Here is a 17,419-nt window from a genome sequence, read left to right on the forward strand (position 1 = left end):
CATCCAGCTGGTTTAGACTAATTCAGACTGGTTGTAAACTGGTTTTCCAGCTAACAGGCTAATAGTTAGCATGCTAACTGTACCATGCTAATGTTAGCATAACAGCTACTAAATGTTCTCACATTTAGCTCCACAGAATGAACTGGACTTTACTCTGTTTTCTCCTCTGGATTTTCAGCCCCACAGATGTTTTGATGTCAATCCATGGCCTCCAGCTCCAGTTCTAACGGTTCTAACGTCAAACCTCTGACTGTCTGTTAGCAGCTGGTTATAAAACCTGAATCCTGCAGTGATTCTCTCAGAGTGTTTCACAGTTTTCTGCTGCGTTACATCATTACGTTTCTGTGTTCGCTGTGAGACGGCGGCTGCAGCTTTGAACTGTTCGGTTCCACAGAAACGCTGAACGGATCCAAAGGTTCCTGGAACAACACCAGCGTTTCATACAAAGACTTTCTCTGTGTAAATTTATTCAATCCGTCTGAAGCTTTCTGACTGAAATCAGGCCTTCAGGCTTCTCATTCTTTCCAACTGGAAGTCTTTGATCATCTCCTGTAATCTTCCAGAACATAACGTTCCTCCAGTTCTCCCAAAGCAACACTCAGTTCTACTGCAGAAGCAATGTTCTGACTCGGTAGAGCTCTGCTTCACAGAGTTTCTCCTTTTCACACAAAGACACTGAATCTTATTGTCACATTCAGCAGCATCAAACCAGCAGAAACATATTGGAACCAACAGGAACCAACAGGAACCAACAGGACACCAACGGGAACCAACAGGACACCAACAGGAACCAACAGGACACCAACAGGAACCAACAGGACACCAACAGGACACCAACAGGAACCAACAGGAACAAACAGCAACCCAACAGGACACCAACAGGAACCAACAGGACACCAACAGGAACAAACAGCAACCCAACAGGAACCAACAAGAATCAACAGGACACCAACAGGAACCAACAGGATACCAACAGGAACCAACAGGACACCAACAGGAACCAACAGGATACCAACAGGAACCAACAGGATACCAGCAGGAACCAACAGGATACCAGCAGGAACCAACAGGAACCAACAGGATTCCAACAGGACACCAACAGGACACCAACAGGACACCAACAAGACACCAACAGGAACCAACAGGAACCAACAGGATACCAACAGGATACCAACAGGATACCAACAGGATACCAACAGGACACCAACAGGACACCAACAGGACACCAACAGGAACCAACAGGAACCAACAGGATACCAACAGGATACCAACAGGATACCAACAGGAACCAACAGGAACCAACAGGATACCAACAGGATACCAACAGGAACCAACAGGATACCAACAGGACACCAACAGGAACCAACAGGATACCAACAGGATACCAACAGGATACCAACAGGACACCAACAGGAACCAACAGGATACCAACAGGACACCAACAGGAACCAACAGGATACCAACAGGATACCAACAGGACACCAACAGGACACCAACAGGACACCAACAGGAACCAACAGGAACCAACAGGAACCAACAGGATACCAGCAGGAACCAACAGGAACCAACAGGATACCAACAGGAACCAACAGGATACCAACAGGAACCAACAGGATTCCAACAGGACACCAACAGGACACCAACAGGACATCAACAGGGACCATCAGGATACCAACGGGAACCAACAGAAACTAAAAGGAACCAACTGGAAACTGTCCAGACAGAAACCAACATGTTCCAATCTAAACCAGTTTTGACTGGCTAATACTGGTTTCAGATTGGTTTAGACTGGTGTAGACCAGTTTTAGACCCATTTTAGACTGATATCGCCAAGGTTATATGAGCTTTAGACTGGTTCAGACTGGTTTATACTGGTTTTAGACCTGTAAACACCCAGCTGGTTTGAGAGTAATTTTAGACTAGTTTATACTAGTTTTAGACGAGGTGTAGACTGGTTTAAACTGGTTTTAGACCTGTAAACACCCAGCCGGTTTATTTCTCGCTGTATTCCAGCTTCTCCGTGTCTCTGAGCGTCGGCAGCGTCTCTTTATTTTCTGAGCTCAGGCCTTGTTATATTTGGCATGTTGCTACGGAAACTAGCTTCTTTTAAGAACTCCTGTTCCATGAAGGCTGGAACAAACACAGGCTTTTCTTCCTCTGAGCTCAGGTGGAGCGACGTTCAGAGGAACCCGGTCATTATTTCCATTCAGCAGATTAATCAGCTGGAACTCAGAACGGAGCCTGAAGGCAGCAACTCCCTCAATAACGGCTTCATTTATCCGTTCAGCACGACGACGCCTGAGGAGAAAGAAAATAAACCATCAGCTTCATCTCAGCCTCTCTGTCCAAACACTTGTAGTTTTAATTGCTTTGCTGTTTGTCCGCATCTTTGTTTGTCTGCTGCTGCTTCTGATAAGCCGAGAAAATTAATCTGAAAACATTTAAGAAGAGGAGAAAAACAGCTTTAAAATCAACCTGAACCTCCTCAGAACCTTCAGACCTCCTCAGAACCATCAGACCTCATCCGAACCTTCAGACCTCCTCCGAACCTTCAGACCTCCTCCGAACCTTCAGACCTCCTCCGAACCATCAGACCTCATCAGAACCATCAGACCTCATCAGAACCTTCAGACCTCATCAGAACCTTCAGACCTCCTCCGAACCTTCAGACCTCCTCCGAACCATCAGATCTCCTCCGAACCTTCAGACCTCCTCCGAACCTTCAGACCTCCTCCGAACCTTCAGACCTCCTCAGAACCTTCAGACCTCCTCAGAACCATCAGACCCCCTCAGAACCATCAGACCCCCTCAGAACCTTCAGACCTCCTCCGAACCATCAGACCTCATCAGAACCATCAGACCTCATCAGAACCTTCAGACCTCCTCCAAACCTTCAGACCTCCTCCGAACCTTCAGACCTCCTCCGAACCATCAGATCTCCTCCGAACCTTCAGACCTCCTCCGAACCATCAGACCCCCTCCGAACCATCAGACCCCCTCAGAACCTTCAGACCTCCTCCGAACCATCAGACCCCCTCAGAACCTTCAGACCTCCTCAGAACCATCAGACCCCCTCAGAACCATCAGACCTCCTCAGAACCTTCAGACCTCCTCAGAACCATCAGACCCCCTCAGAACCATCAGACCTCCTCAGAACCTTCAGACCTCCTCAGAACCACACTAGCAAGGAGTCCTCATGCTTCAACCACTGTTTGGTTCATTTCAAACACTACATCTCCCATAAGCCCCGTCAGCCTGTTGCCATGGAGACAGTGAAGCCTCTCAGAGCTCCTCCTCCCTGAGTTCTGATGCATTCACGTGCAGCTGAAATAAAAAGCAGAAAACATCTTCTCTGTTCCTGAAGAGCAGCTCTCAGAAACAACAAACCAAACTCAGCTAGATGTGAAGCAGCTGAGATTCAAACAGAAGAACTCATCAGAAGATTCAGGAAGGAAGTGGAAGACTGGAAAACATGCTGGCTTCATAAAAGTAAAGAAAGTCACACAATGATTCAGGTGAACAATCAGTTTTTATTGCTACATGTCCCCTACATGTTCCCTTTATGTTCCTGTTATGTTCCTGTTATGTTCCCGTTATGTTCCCGTTATGTTCCCTATATGTTCCCTATATGTTCCCTATATGTTCCCTATATGTCCACTATATGTTCCCGTTATGTTCCCTATATGTCCACTATATGTTCCCGTTATGTTCCCTATATGTTCCCGTTATGTTCCCTATATGTTCCCTAGATGTTCCCTATATGTCCACTATATGTTCCCGTTATGTTCCCTATATGTTCCCTATATGTTCCCGTTATGTTCCCTATATGTCCACTATATGTTCCCGTTATGTTCCCTATATGTTCCCGTTATGTTCCCTATATGTCCACTATATGTTCCCGTTATGTTCCCGTTATGTTCCCGTTATGTTCCCTATATGTCCACTATATGTTCCCGTTATGTTCCCTATATGTTCCCGTTATGTTCCCTATATGTCCACTATATGTTCCCGTTATGTTCCCTATATGTTCCCGTTATGTTCCCTATATGTCCACTATATGTTCCCGTTATGTTCCCTATATGTTCCCGTTATGTTCCCTATATGTCCACTATATGTTCCCGTTATGTTCCCTATATGTTCCCGTTATGTTCCCTATATGTTACCGTTATGTTCCCTATATGTCCACTATATGTTCCCGTTATGTTCCCTATATGTTCCCGTTATGTTCCCTATATGTCCACTATATGTTCCCGTTATGTTCCCTATATGTTCCCGTTATGTTCCCTATATGTCCACTATATGTTCCCGTTATGTTCACTATATGTTCCCGTTATGTTCCCGTTATGTTCACTATATGTTCCCGTTATGTTCCCTATATGTTCCCGTTATGTTCCCTATATGTCCACTATATGTTCCCGTTATGTTCCCTATATGTTCCCGTTATGTTCCCTATATGTCCACTATATGTTCCCGTTATGTTCCCTATATGTTCCCGTTATGTTCCCTATATGTCCACTATATGTTCCCGTTATGTTCCCTATATGTTCCCGTTATGTTCCCTATATGTCCACTATATGTTCCCGTTATGTTCACTATATGTTCCCGTTATGTTCACTATATGTTCCCGTTATGTTCCCTATATGTTCCCGTTATGTTCCCTATATGTCCACTATATGTTTCCATTATGTTCCCTATATGTTCCCGTTATGTTCCCGATATGTCCACTATATGTTCCAATTATGTTCCCTACATGTTCCCATGGTGACCACCAGAAACCTGCTGAGTGTTTGATGAGGAGAACCAGTACCAGGATCCATTCAAGGCCACTCAGTGAAAACATTCAGACGTTCTCCTGCTGTTTCCGCTCTGCTTTAGTTTCCAGGCAACTCCACGTGATTCTTCTGTCTGATCAAACGTTTCATGTCCTGAGCTGCTGCTACTGCCTTTTCCTTCACTGGGCTTCATTTTTCACTGCATGCATCCCATAATACATCCTAGTCTGCACACAGAGACAGAACAGCCAGAACTACATTTAAAAAGGACAGAAAACTGCAGAATATAAATAAACTACAACTAAAACTGATAAACTAACAGAACCGCAGAGAAAGGACTGATACTTTCAGGAGACTCAAACGTCTCTGGTTTCTCTTTTTAACTTTACGTCTTCAGGATCAGTGAGAACTGAAGAGAACTATATTTTTGATTCTCTGGATGCAGCTGAAGAACAGCTGGATCATCACTACAGAACTGTTTGTTTGATTGATTGATTGATTGATTGATTGATTCTGTACAGCATAATAACAGTGGTGTTGATTAAAGGATCTAAAGCTTCTATTGGCACTAAAACAGCGACGCCTGGAGACACCATCAGATCTATGGAGGAGATCAGATAGATGGAGAGGAGTCCACCCAACAGCTCATCACACAAAAACAGCATCCTTCTACACACCTGGACCTACACACCTACATAACATGACATCTGTCCTAAATGACTCAAAAATGATCAAAATGACAAGAAAAGATCAAGTCTGACAGAAAACTGATTGAAAAGGACCAGAAAATTGTCCAAAATGAATCAGAATTCACCAAAAAAAAGACTTAAATATGATCCAAACTGACTGAAGGTTTGCAGAATGACACAAAATTAGTCCAAGATGCTTCCGAAATTAAAGAAAATAACTCAAAATTTGAGAAAAAGACTCAAAAATGATCCAAGAAATTAGCTGAAAATGAAATGCAAAATTGTCCTAAATTGCTTGAAAATGAGTCAACAATTGAATAAAATAATAGAATAAAATGGTTCCGATCACAGACCAGGGCCAGTGTTCAGACTGAGACTCCTGGATGGATATAAACTGATCTAGGGTCCGTTTTTACCAGAACTCAGATGTGTTTTTCCTCCTAAATGTCTTGATTCTATCTCCTGGACTGATGAAGTTCTGGAAAACTCCATCAAAAAGTGATAAATCTAGACCCTCCTCTGTGGACTTCAAGGACCTGGAATGTTCTAAGTGAGACTAAACTTAAAGACTGGAAGCAGGAAAGGAGAACATCCCCTGGAGAAGGTTCTAGAGTAGACCTACCGACAGCTGGAGAAAGTTCCAGAGTAGACCTTCCGACAGCTGGAGAAAGTTCTAGAGTAGACCTACCGATAACTGTAGAAAGTTCTAGAGTAGACCTACCGACAGCTGGAGAAAGTTCTAGAGTAGACCTACCGACAGCTGGAGAAAGTTCTAGAGTAGACCTTCCGACAGCTGGAGAAAGTTCTAGAGCAGACTACTGACAGCTGGAGAAAGTTCTAGAGTAGACCTACCGACAGCTGGAGAAAATTCTAGAGTAGACCTACCAACAACTGGAGAAAGTTCTAGAGCAGACCTACTGACATCTGGAGAAAGTTCTAGAGCAGACCTACGGACAACTGGACAAAGTTCTAGAGCAGACCTACCGACAGCTGGAGAAAGTTCTAGAGCAGACCTACCGACAGCTGGAGAAAGTTCTAGAGTAGACCTACCGACAGCTGGGGAAAGTACTAGAGCAGACCTACCGACAGCTGGGGAAAGTTCTAGAGCAGACCTACCGACAGCTGGAGAAAGTTCTAGAGTAGACCTACCGACAGCTGGGGAAAGTACTAGAGCAGACCTACCGACAACTGGAGAAAGTTCTAGAGCAGAACTACCGACAACTGGGGAAAGTTCTAGAGCAGACCTACCGACAGCTGGGGAAAGTTCTAGAGCAGACCTACCGACAACTGGAGAAAGTTCTAGAGCAGACCTACCGACAGCTGGGGAAAGTTCTAGAGCAGACCTACCGACAGCTGGAGAAAGTTCTAGAGTAGACCTTCCGACAGCTGGAGAAAGTTCTAGAGTAGACCTTCCGACAGCTGGAGAAAGTTCTAGAGTAGACCTACGGACAACTGGACAAAGTTCTAGAGCAGACCTACCGACAGCTGGAGAAAGTTCTAGAGCAGACCTACCGACAGCTGGGGAAAGTTCTAGAGCAGACCTACCGACAGCTGGAGAAAGTTCTAGAGCAGACCTACCGACAACTGGGGAAAGTTCTAGAGCAGACCTACCGACAGCTGGGGAAAGTTCTAGAGCAGACCTACCGACAGCTGGAGAAAGTAATAAATAATCTGATGCTTTTGCCCGTTCCGATCTCCATAACGAGGCGTTAAATCAGCCAATCAGGGGTCAGGATGCTGTACAGGGGGATTGTGGGTAAAGGGTTGTGTTGCTACTGAGTTTAGGAGCTTCGTTGTGTTCAATGAGGACGATTTCACTTCTGTTTATCTCTTATTCATGGATCTGACCCTGAAAGCCTCGTTCAGCTTAGAAATCTAGTTTACAGCCAAAACAAGAACATAAGGAAATAAAAAACACAGAAAGACGCCATCACAGGGAGCAAAACAGCGATCCTCAAAGTGGAATAGTATACAGCTAAATAAACGGCTAACCAGGAAGTATTTTAACCAATCACCAACATCTACATCCATCATTTTAATCCTCTACAGGTGTTCAGCAGGTAGAGCTAACCTACAGGTGTATCTACAGGTGTCAGGACATTCTGTTCATGGAGAATCTGTCCAGCTCCAGAAGGAAGAAGAAAAACAACTCTGACAGCTAAATAATGAACTAGTTTTTTGTCTCAGAGGTTTCCTGCTCCTCTATTTGATGAATTCATTGTTTTCCTCCATCAGTGAGAATCGACTTAATGTTTAACGGAGTGGTGGAGGTGTAGAGACAGGACTTTATCCCAGGGATCTGAGGAGGCTTCATGTCTCTGAATCCACTGCTTCACTTTCTGCTGATGGGACGCAGGTGTTTCCCAGCATGCACCACGGCTCCCTGGCCAGGTGAGCAACGGACGGAGCGGTTAGCGGCCGCCGTCCAGCTGACTCCATCAGCTCTCAGAATACAGAAGAAGAAATAAACCGAGGAACGGGAGGACAAAGAGCAGACAGAAGGAAAAGGAAATCTGATTATTTACTGGAGTTAACTCTGAAAAACAGTTTAATCTCTGAAATAGCAGTCAGTATAACTGCATTATCATTGAGTATAACTGTAGTATTAGTGAGTATAACTGTAGTATCAGTGAGTATAACTGCAGTATCAGTGAGTATAACTGCAGTATCAGTGAGTATAACTGTAGTATTAGTGAGTATAACTGTAGTATCAGTGAGTATAACTGCAGTATCAGTGAGTATAACTGTAGTATCAGTGAGTATAACTGCAGTATCAGTGAGTATAACTGTAGTATCAGTGAGTATAACTGCAGTATCAGTGAGTATAACTGTAGTATCAGTGAGTATAACTGCAGTATCAGTGAGTATAACTGTAGTATCAGTGAGTATAACTGCAGTATCAGTGAGTATAACTGCAGTATCAGTGAGTATAACTGCAGTATCAGTGAGTATAACTGTAGTATCAGTGAGTATAACTGCAGTATCAGTGAGTATAACTGTAGTATCAGTGAGTATAACTGTAGTATCAGTGAGTATAACTGTAGTATCAGTGAGTATAACTGCAGTATCAGTGAGTATAACTGCAGTATCAGTGAGTATAACTGCAGTATCAGTGAGTATAACTGCAGTATCAGTGAGTATAACTGCAGTAAAGGTCAGACTGAACACTGAGGATGTGATTAAACATGGCTGCTGCTCCCCTCCCCCTCCAACCAAAAACAGCATCAAAGCAATCAAAATGGAAATGTTAGCATGAATGGACCTCCCCTCCCCCCATCACCTCCTCCCTCCTCCATCACCTCCCCCATCTCCATCACCTCCTCCTGCATCCAACTCTGCAGACTTCCCTCCATACTAACCAGCCTCCCCTTGCTCCAAAATGGAAGCTTCCACTACAACCTGAAACACAACAACATCTGATCAGCTGCTGCATTCCTCCAGAAATGCATCGATCAGGCCTCCGACTGTCCACATTAACCCACCGAGCGGCTCTCTCAGACCCTCCCCCGCTCCGCCCCGCCGGGATGTGAGGAGCTGACCGCGGTGCTGAAGCAGCCTCCGGCCGGCAGCCCGCAGCATCCAGCGGCTCTGAGCGCAGCATCAGGCCGTCTCAAAGTTAACGCAGGACGGCGGAGCTGGTAGTAAGAGAGCGGAGAGCAGCCAATGAGCGACGGCGCTGCGGTCACGTGACACTCAGAAATAACAGCAGCAGAAGATAAAGTAAGAAAAGCTGCTAAAAAAGAGACAAAAAACATCCTGAAGACTCAATAAACGACTAGTTGAGCTGCTTTAACCGGCAGCCAGGCTCCAGCAGCAGCTGGTTAGCGGCATTTAGCTGCTCTACGACCCCACAGAAACATGTCGACCTGCTCAAAATGGACGCTAACATTTTTCAACATTACACAACTTTAGAGCAGCAGCTGGGCGGCGGAGCTAACAGCCTCCAGCCCAGAGAGGAGCATCCTCAGCGGCCACAGCAGCCCCGGGGGGTCTCTCCTCCTGGAGCTCCATCCTTCTGGAGCCCGGCCAGCCGGGCTCTGGGAGGACAGGCTCCTGCTTTGTGACACCGAGAAACTTCAGCAATATGACGGAGCTGAGAAATAAAGAGCAGCCGGCTAACAGACATATTAACCCCGGTAAAGTTTGTCCACAGTCCGCCGGAGAACCCCGGAGCTTTACCTGCGGCTCCTGCTTCATCGGTGCAACTAGTCGGCTGGAGGAGAACCGGGATCCAGAAAAGTCTCAAGTTTTCCGGGAGGAAACAAAGCGGCGATGATCGCAGCTGCTCATAAATATTCAGGTCGCGTCCGGATCGACTCACAGCAGCAGCGCCGCATTATCGTCCGATTCCTGCCGCGACAAAGAGCCAAAAGCCGCGACAAGATGCTCAAAGTGCCGCTAAAAGTCACACAATGAGCCCCGGAGGAGGCGGCGGGTGACCAGAGGACGGTAGCCGGCGACATGTCGCATAGTTCCCCGTCAGCTGCCTCCTCTCCTCCGGCTCACTCTCTCCAACAACACGATGTTTCACTTACCTGATGACATTGGATCTCCACTTGGAGCGCCTCTTGCAGGCCCTGGACTTCCATGTTCTCCGAGGAAACACTTTTCTGGCACTTTGAGCGCCGCGGAGCCGAACTTTAAGTGAATTAAAGCTTTTTTAAAAGCGACAATAACAATTGAAAGACTCCGACTGAGCAGCAAGTTCTCGCTTCTTTTACCGACCAGGACTCATCACAACACTTTCCGCCCGTCTCCAAAAGTGCTCCAAACCGGGCGGACGGAGCTCGGGCCTGGCACGGGTCCTCTCCGGGGTTCGGTTGAGCGTCGACGGGTCCTACCGGGCGGTGGGTTCGCTTTTCTTTCGGTAAATTTAAGTTGAAAAACGGGGACTATATTTTGTCCGAGTCCGCGGCTTGATTTCACTTTGCCTGGGGAAAAGTTGCGCTTCGGCTGTCAATGGTAATTCTGAAGTTCCCGGATGGAGCTCAGAGAGCACACTGAGCATGCGCAGAGAGCAGGGCAGCTCCAGCCAGTTTCTGCCTAAAGTCTTGTTTTTACACATTTTCTGACAAAAAACTACAACTACCCAACACAGAGGGACTGTAGAGGTCTGATAAAAGTAGAATATTAAAGACAGACAGCTTATGTGCAGCTAAAGTCTACATTAACCCTGATTCTCTCATGTGATTATCCAAAACTGACAACTAACTACACAAAGACAAGGTGATGACAGAGGTCTAAATACACTGAAATATTAATCTATTGTTGGTTTTCTACAGCTAAAGTGTAAGTTGACAGTGCATATCTCATCCTATTTTCCAATATAACCTCAATAGTAAAACTTTGACTAAGCAGTTAATCCAAACATTATCAATAGAACCAAGAGAAAACCCACAAACATGAAAATGAAAACATGACATGAGCTAATATTTATGATAAATCAATCAGTCAGACTTTATCTGTCCAACAGACTTCATACAAACAGACAACAACACAAAGCACAAAAGAACAGAGAACCAAACAATCGACTTCTCACTGGAAATGAAATTAAATGATCATTTCCACTAAGATCACAGTCTGAGTTATTTTTCATGTCGCTCTGCTCCAAGACGTCTGAATCCTACATCTGTAATAACAAACTCACATCCTCATTAGGGAGTAAACTATGACTGTCTTCACTTTAGTCAGTCATTTTCTATTTAAAACTATTTATAATCCAAATAAAACTCTGTAGGCCTTTAGGAAAAACACTGATTCATTCAGCGCTAAACGTCAGAACAGTACCTTCACTTTTATTTGTCCATGTTTTCAGGACAAAAAAATATGAAGTTATATAAAACTATGAGATCCTCAGCAGACTAAATCCAAAACAGCTCAGAACCTTCATCTCACAGTGACTTTAAACGTGTTTTAGGGAACACTGGTGCTGAAAAGAACACAGAACACTTCATATTCCAGTTACTGAGGAACAAAAGTAGAACATGAACACAAACTTTTCCAGAGTTCATTTGTTAAATTAAAATCTAAATACCTCTCATTATATTGTTATCCAGAGCTGTCCAACATGAGGCCCGTGGACCAAAAGCGGTCCTCCAGAGGGTCCAATCCGGCCCTCAAAGTGTAAAAACTCCAGAGAAGACATTAACAGCAGATTGTAAATTAGTAAAACTATAAATTTAGAATCATTTCTAGACCATGACAGGTTCTTTTGTTGTTTTGTGTCTAATTTTTGCAATATTTTGTCTTATTTTGTTGTTTTTGTCTGATTTTATTGTTTTTCTCACATTTTTGTCGTTTTGTTTCTTGTGTTTGTCCATTTGTGTTTCCTTTTGTTTCATTTTGTGTTTTGCTTTGTTCTTGGTTTTCTGCATCATTTTTGTTGTCTTGTTTCACATTTTTTGTCATTTGTTCGTCCAGTTTTGGCACGTTGAAACTTTTTTGTCAATTTTTTTTGTTTTGTGTCATTTGTCTCATTTCTTGTTGTTTTGTGTCTCATTTTTGTAATATTTTGTCTTGTTTTATTGGGTGTTTTTTGTCTTTTTAAAAATAAAATACTATAACATCAGTTCCAGATGACTAAATGTGGAAATGATAAACGGAGGCTGAATGTTGCTGGGATTGAACTTACTTTTCTTAAGAAATTTCAGGTTGTTCATGATGTTTTGTAAAAAGATAGTCCTTATATGAGACTATTTTCAGAATGTAATTTTTGCACAAAAACAAGAGAAAAAATAGGAGTTGTGGTTATTTATCGGTTTTATGCTGTAAGTTTACTGGTCTGGCCCACTGGAGATGAAACTGGGCTGAATGTGGCCCCTAAACTAAAATGAGTTTGAGAATGAGAATGAGAATAAGAATGACAGAATGAGAATGAGAATGAGATGAGAGAATGAGAATGAGAAGAACTTTATGAGAGTGTAACACCCCTGTTGTAACCCAAAGAGTCATTAAATGTTTGAACAGAAGCAGCTCAGTCGTAGTTCTGCATTATTTCTCTACTTTCTGGAGAAAAGTCTTGGAATATGAAATTAGAATGAAAAGTGTCCTGGTCTGCAAGTAAGCCTCTTTGGGGACAAACTGTTTGTCACAGTCCAGCACATTTACATTTAGAGTATTAAGAAGCGGTTAAAAAAAAAGACATGGGAACAGCCTCGGACAGCTGCAGAGGAAATAAGATGGAAAGTGGAAACACCATGTGGTTAAAGAATAACAGATTTACGAGAAACATGTCCAGAAAAGAGCCGTTCCAGCAATCCAGAGCTGCTTCCTGACGTCTGCATGCTGATTTCTGCTTCTTAATGTCATTTCTGTCGCTGGTTTGTTCTTAGTTTTGTTCTGTTGAGGCATCTTTTTGTATATTTCAATTAAACTCTTTAAATAAAACGCTAATGCAGATATAATGTCAAACTCACTGTTATGCCCAGTAAGAGTCACATTTTATGTCATTTTGACAGTGAACGTTTGTCTCTGTTGTCAGTTTGTGTATTTTTGTGATTGTTTTGTGTCTTTTTGTGGTTGTTTTGTGTTTTTGTGGTTGTTTTGTTATTTTTGTGATCGTGTTGTGTTTTTGTGGTTGTGTTGTGTATTTTTGTGATTGTTTTGTGTCTTTTTGTGGTTGTTTTGTGTTTTGTGGTTGTTTTGTGTATTTTGTGATCGTGTTGTGTTTTTTATGGTTGTGTTGTGTCTTTTTGTGGTTGTGTTGTGTATTTTTAATGATTGTTTTGTGTCTTTTTGTGGTTGTGTTGTGTTTTTGTGTTTGTGTTGTGTATTTTTATGATTTTTTGTGTCTTTTGTGGTTGTTTTGTGTTTTTTGTGGCTGTGTTGTGTCTTTTGTGATGGTTTTGTGTCTTTTTGTGGTTGTTTTGTGACTGCCTGGATTAAGTTTTAATCTGGGATCTCTTCTGCTGGAATATTTAAAGGTTCAGTGACTAAAATTAAAGCTAATAGCATTAATAAAAACATATATTTCTCCTGTGATTTATTGGAACAGAAAGTCTGATTAAATCCTAAGAACATCTCTGGGCAACGTTTTCATTTAGATTTTTCTCAGACTGTTTTATTCTTCAGAAAGTGATTTTAATGTAGAACTAAACAGTAAAATCTTTAACATGGAGGATTGTTCCTGTTTCAGTCAGCAGCTTCTCAGACGGAAAACAGCACAAATAGAAGAAGAAAAAAACATCCACAGATCTGCAGCTTTTAACCACTGACAGGTAAAACAAGACAGTTTGTTCCAAAGTTAGACTATTTATCCATAAATCAGACTATATTTCTCCATAAATAAGACTCTATTTCTCAGGTTTCTATTTCTTCTGTTTCTCCATTTTCTGTCTGACCTCCACCTCCATCTCTGCTGCTGAGCCCGCCCACTGGACAAAATACGAGCGGTGATTGGTCGAAACTGTTCGCAGGAGGCGACAGGGGCGGGAAAGTGAGCCAATGAGGAGTTGTAACTGCAGAGTGCCAGGAGTGAGAGCCACTGACGGTGGTGGAGACAGCGGGAGGCGGGTCTGCAGCGGTGAGAGTTGATGAAAAGCTGAAATGGCAGTTAGTGAATTTACACTTAACAACTTCCAGCCTTTAAACAAATACAAAATGGCGGCGGGGGAGTTCGGCGGTAAGTTAGCCGTGAAGCTAGTGGTAGCGGCGGAGCGGAAAGCAGCACCGGAGGAAACACTGCTCACTGTATTACCGACTTTATTCCCGGTACCGAAGGCTCCGGTAAAGTTACGTTAGCAAGCGCTTCCCCCACCGCTCCTTATTTTCACGGCTCAGTGGAAAGTCTCCGTCTGTAGCCTGCCGCCGGTAACCCTGAGCGGCCTGAGAGAGTGGAGAGGCCCGGGGAGCTGCTGGAAGTGTGCTAGTACACACAACACAACACACAATTGCACACACACACAGACCAACAACACAAAGGCTGAAAACAAAGACAACTGACCAACTGTAATGAGACACTAACACTACAGGACCAAAACAGTGACAAAATATGTAGCATGACTACAAGAAGTACAACACAGAGGACAGACAACAATCACAGTGACACAAAACAATCACAATAAGAGGCATAAAAACCACAAAGAGACACAGAGAAGTTTGATTCACCAGAAATAATCAACCTCTCCAGACGTTTCCTCTCTACTCTGCTCACCATCTGTAGATGTTCCTCCATGCTGAATGGATCTCCACAACCTGCTCCTCTGTTCCTGTTTCTGCTGAGTTTATTAGTGGTTTTTCCTCTCAGTCTCTCTGAGGAACACTGCCTGCAGTTCAGCCTGAAACTCTCTGAATGTTTTGGTCTCAGCTGATTCTGTTCCTGGAGAACCAGAACCAGGAGGAAGTTCTGGTTCTGCTGGATGTAATTAGACCAAACAGTTTATTTTGGAGATTTTAAATGAGCCATGTAGAATAAAGTGATTTAATAAAAAGTCTGAATTTTAATCTCAGATTTGTTCATTTTTCTGAAAGAAAGACACATCAAAACAGTTTTTGAATTCAGATAACTTCTGGATTACTGCTGGAGGGCAGGTTGGAAGGCTCAAAAGTCATACTATTCTTTCTGTTTTTATGTTTATTTCTGTGATAATCTGACACTCTGACAGTAACAACAGTTGATTCTGTTGATTTTTTAAACCAATTCAGTAAATCAGACAGCTCCACCTCTGATCTCTATCAGGGATAAATTATCAATCAGCAGCATTCAGTTGTCCCAGTCTGACTGTTCTGAAGTCAGTTAAACCAACCTGGTAGTAATCAGAAGATGTTTCTGGAGGACCAGAGATCAGCCCAGCATGAAGGAGCCAAACATCAGAGAAACAAACGTTCACTTCACAGAACTGAGGAGCACGGAGTCGATCTGTAGAAGATCAGATTCTACAGATCAGTTTCTAAGGATCAGCGTTTTATGAACCAATGAATGATTCTAAAAGTGAAAAATTTAAGTTTCTTACAGTAAATTAACTTTGCTGATTTCTTGTTTGATAAACTGACAGAAGTTTTAATGAGAAATTACAACTATTTAAAAAGTAAAGTTATGGTGTTCCTCCTCCACTAGAAGACCTTCAGGTTTTCTGTCTGGACAGAAGTCCACCTTAAAGACATCCAGGAGCATTAAACTATCTGAGGATGGAACGGTTTGTAGGATCGTTAGGAAGCATCGGCTCTGCTTCCTTTAATTTGTCACTGCACTAATTACCGTTCACAGCAGTCAATTAATTCAGCCTCGTTAAGGCTTCGTTAGCTGGAGTCTAACGGACGCGGAGGTCTGATTAGAAACATCCATGAAATAAAGACCAGCAATGGTTTAATCTGATTACATTAATTACAGCCACAGTTCATCAGGACAGACCTGCAGCCAGAGTGCATTCAGAAAGCACAACGTTTACTGTCCAATCAATCAATCAATCAGTATACAACCAAACGAGTCAAACAACGAAGTAATGATTAAGTGATATCTTTATTTTTGTGTCATGCACTAAGTGTTGCCCAACCCTCATGGGTTTACGAGACACCAGTATTACCAGCACTGCAACGATACATCAAAACAACACAGTATTCTGCTGCTTCGTCCTTAAACATGGTGCCTTTTATCCCAGGCCTGACAAAAAATTTTGCCATGAAAAGGGTTCCCTCTTCTAAAACAACTCTAATTTTTCATGGTCATCCAACCAAAAGAAATCAAAATAACAGAGGACATCTTACTGAAAAGTACCTCTCTTACATCTTCGTTTAAGGACAGTAAAACACAAAATGAACCTGATTGTCAGCATCTCCTAAATTACACAGCAAACAAGCCTGTCCTTCTCATGGAGCAGCATTCAAACCTCCAGTCTCTAAAGCAAACGTTCCTGAGCACAGCAGAGCACTCAGGGATCTCTGTCTTTTACTTCAATTAACTTAACATCAGGTTCCACACTGTATCTGTCTTTTATAAGACAGTAACTTCATAACTTTGGTTTATACCAAATATCAACAGACCATTTTTCTGTAAATCTTAGAAACATCTTACTCCTCATCTCCTGAAACCTATTATGAAAAATAAATGATGAGATAGATAAGTGAATACAACACATGTGGAAGAGTGTTACAGCTTGTTCTGTCTCACACTGACTATACAAACTGGACGGCTGAGCATTACCCTCACAGGGAACTTTTATTTAACTGCAGCTACACAACTCAGCGGGCACATTTCTCATCAGATGCGTCACTCAGTTGCGTCCGGGTAGCAACAAACAACACATAAGCAATTCCTATTGCTACAGAGTAATTTCTAAAAGTGAGTGAATCAATATCTGATGAGTGAATGAATGAACAGCTGGATGTCAATAAATATATGGAATGAATGTCAGGCTGCCCAGTAGGGTCCATGTGCTGTTACAAACTGTGTGGTTCTAGAAGTGTCGGTCGTGTGTTTGTGTGTTGTTTTGTTGTGTGTGTTGGTGCTGCATCTTCTCAGCTCATCTCTGCTGTTAAACATCTCTTCACGGCTGCTGATCAATAACTGATCGGCTCTCTGGCCTCCTGCTGATCCAGGACCAGTGATCTCAGGGGGATGAGCTGAAGGAAGCTGCAGCGATCAAACACTCGGTCTCCTTTCATTCACTGAGCAGCTACTTTACAGAGCCAGTCATAATTAAACATGTCAGTGTGGAGCTGCAGAGATGCTAACAGCTTCTTTATGCTAAGCTAAGCTAACCACAGCAGAGAACATTGAAATGTTTCCTTCACTCCCGCTGACATTGTCAGGATGGTTTCCATAAACATATGACTCTTTTTCTGTTGCAGCGATTAACTTTAACCCTAGAAGCTGTTCAGAAGCTGAACTGTCTGAAGCAGGAAGTGAAACGTGGGTTTGATATGAAGCAGCTGCTCTCAAGTGTTTTCATGGAAAAGGCTTTAAAGGCGGCCGGCCTCCGTCAGCCTGCTTCGGTTTCTCTTTTTTCTACTGCCAAGTCTTTC

General features: G+C 43.1%; 1 protein-coding gene and 1 long non-coding RNA gene across 5 annotated transcripts in view; both read right to left on the reverse strand.

Moving 5' to 3' along the window:
* LOC110964052 (PHD finger protein 21B) overlaps positions 1-10,194 on the reverse strand; it is a 33,915-nt gene extending 23,721 nt beyond the window's left edge. For 2 of the 4 annotated variants that reach the window (XM_051952202.1, XM_022212642.2), the window contains exon 1: positions 9,997-10,194. In XM_051952202.1, the coding sequence (XP_051808162.1) occupies positions 9,997-10,050 (54 nt within the window). In that variant the 5' untranslated portion in view covers positions 10,051-10,194. Of the gene's footprint in view, positions 1-9,640 lie in introns of all 4 variants that reach the window. The other 2 variants (XM_051952210.1, XM_022212643.2) reach the window with 1 other exon arrangement.
* LOC127535256 (uncharacterized) lies at positions 2,678-6,921 on the reverse strand. The gene is made up of 3 exons (XR_007944092.1): positions 6,442-6,921; positions 2,816-6,244; positions 2,678-2,739 (listed from the first exon to the last, which is right to left on the reverse strand). It is a non-coding gene; the product is annotated as an uncharacterized LOC127535256 (long non-coding RNA).
* Positions 10,195-17,419: the final 7,225 nt, after the last annotated feature.

The sequence above is a fragment of the Acanthochromis polyacanthus genome, chromosome 1 (assembly GCF_021347895.1).
Source record: "Acanthochromis polyacanthus isolate Apoly-LR-REF ecotype Palm Island chromosome 1, KAUST_Apoly_ChrSc, whole genome shotgun sequence".
Classification (NCBI taxonomy): domain Eukaryota; kingdom Metazoa; phylum Chordata; class Actinopteri; family Pomacentridae; genus Acanthochromis; species Acanthochromis polyacanthus.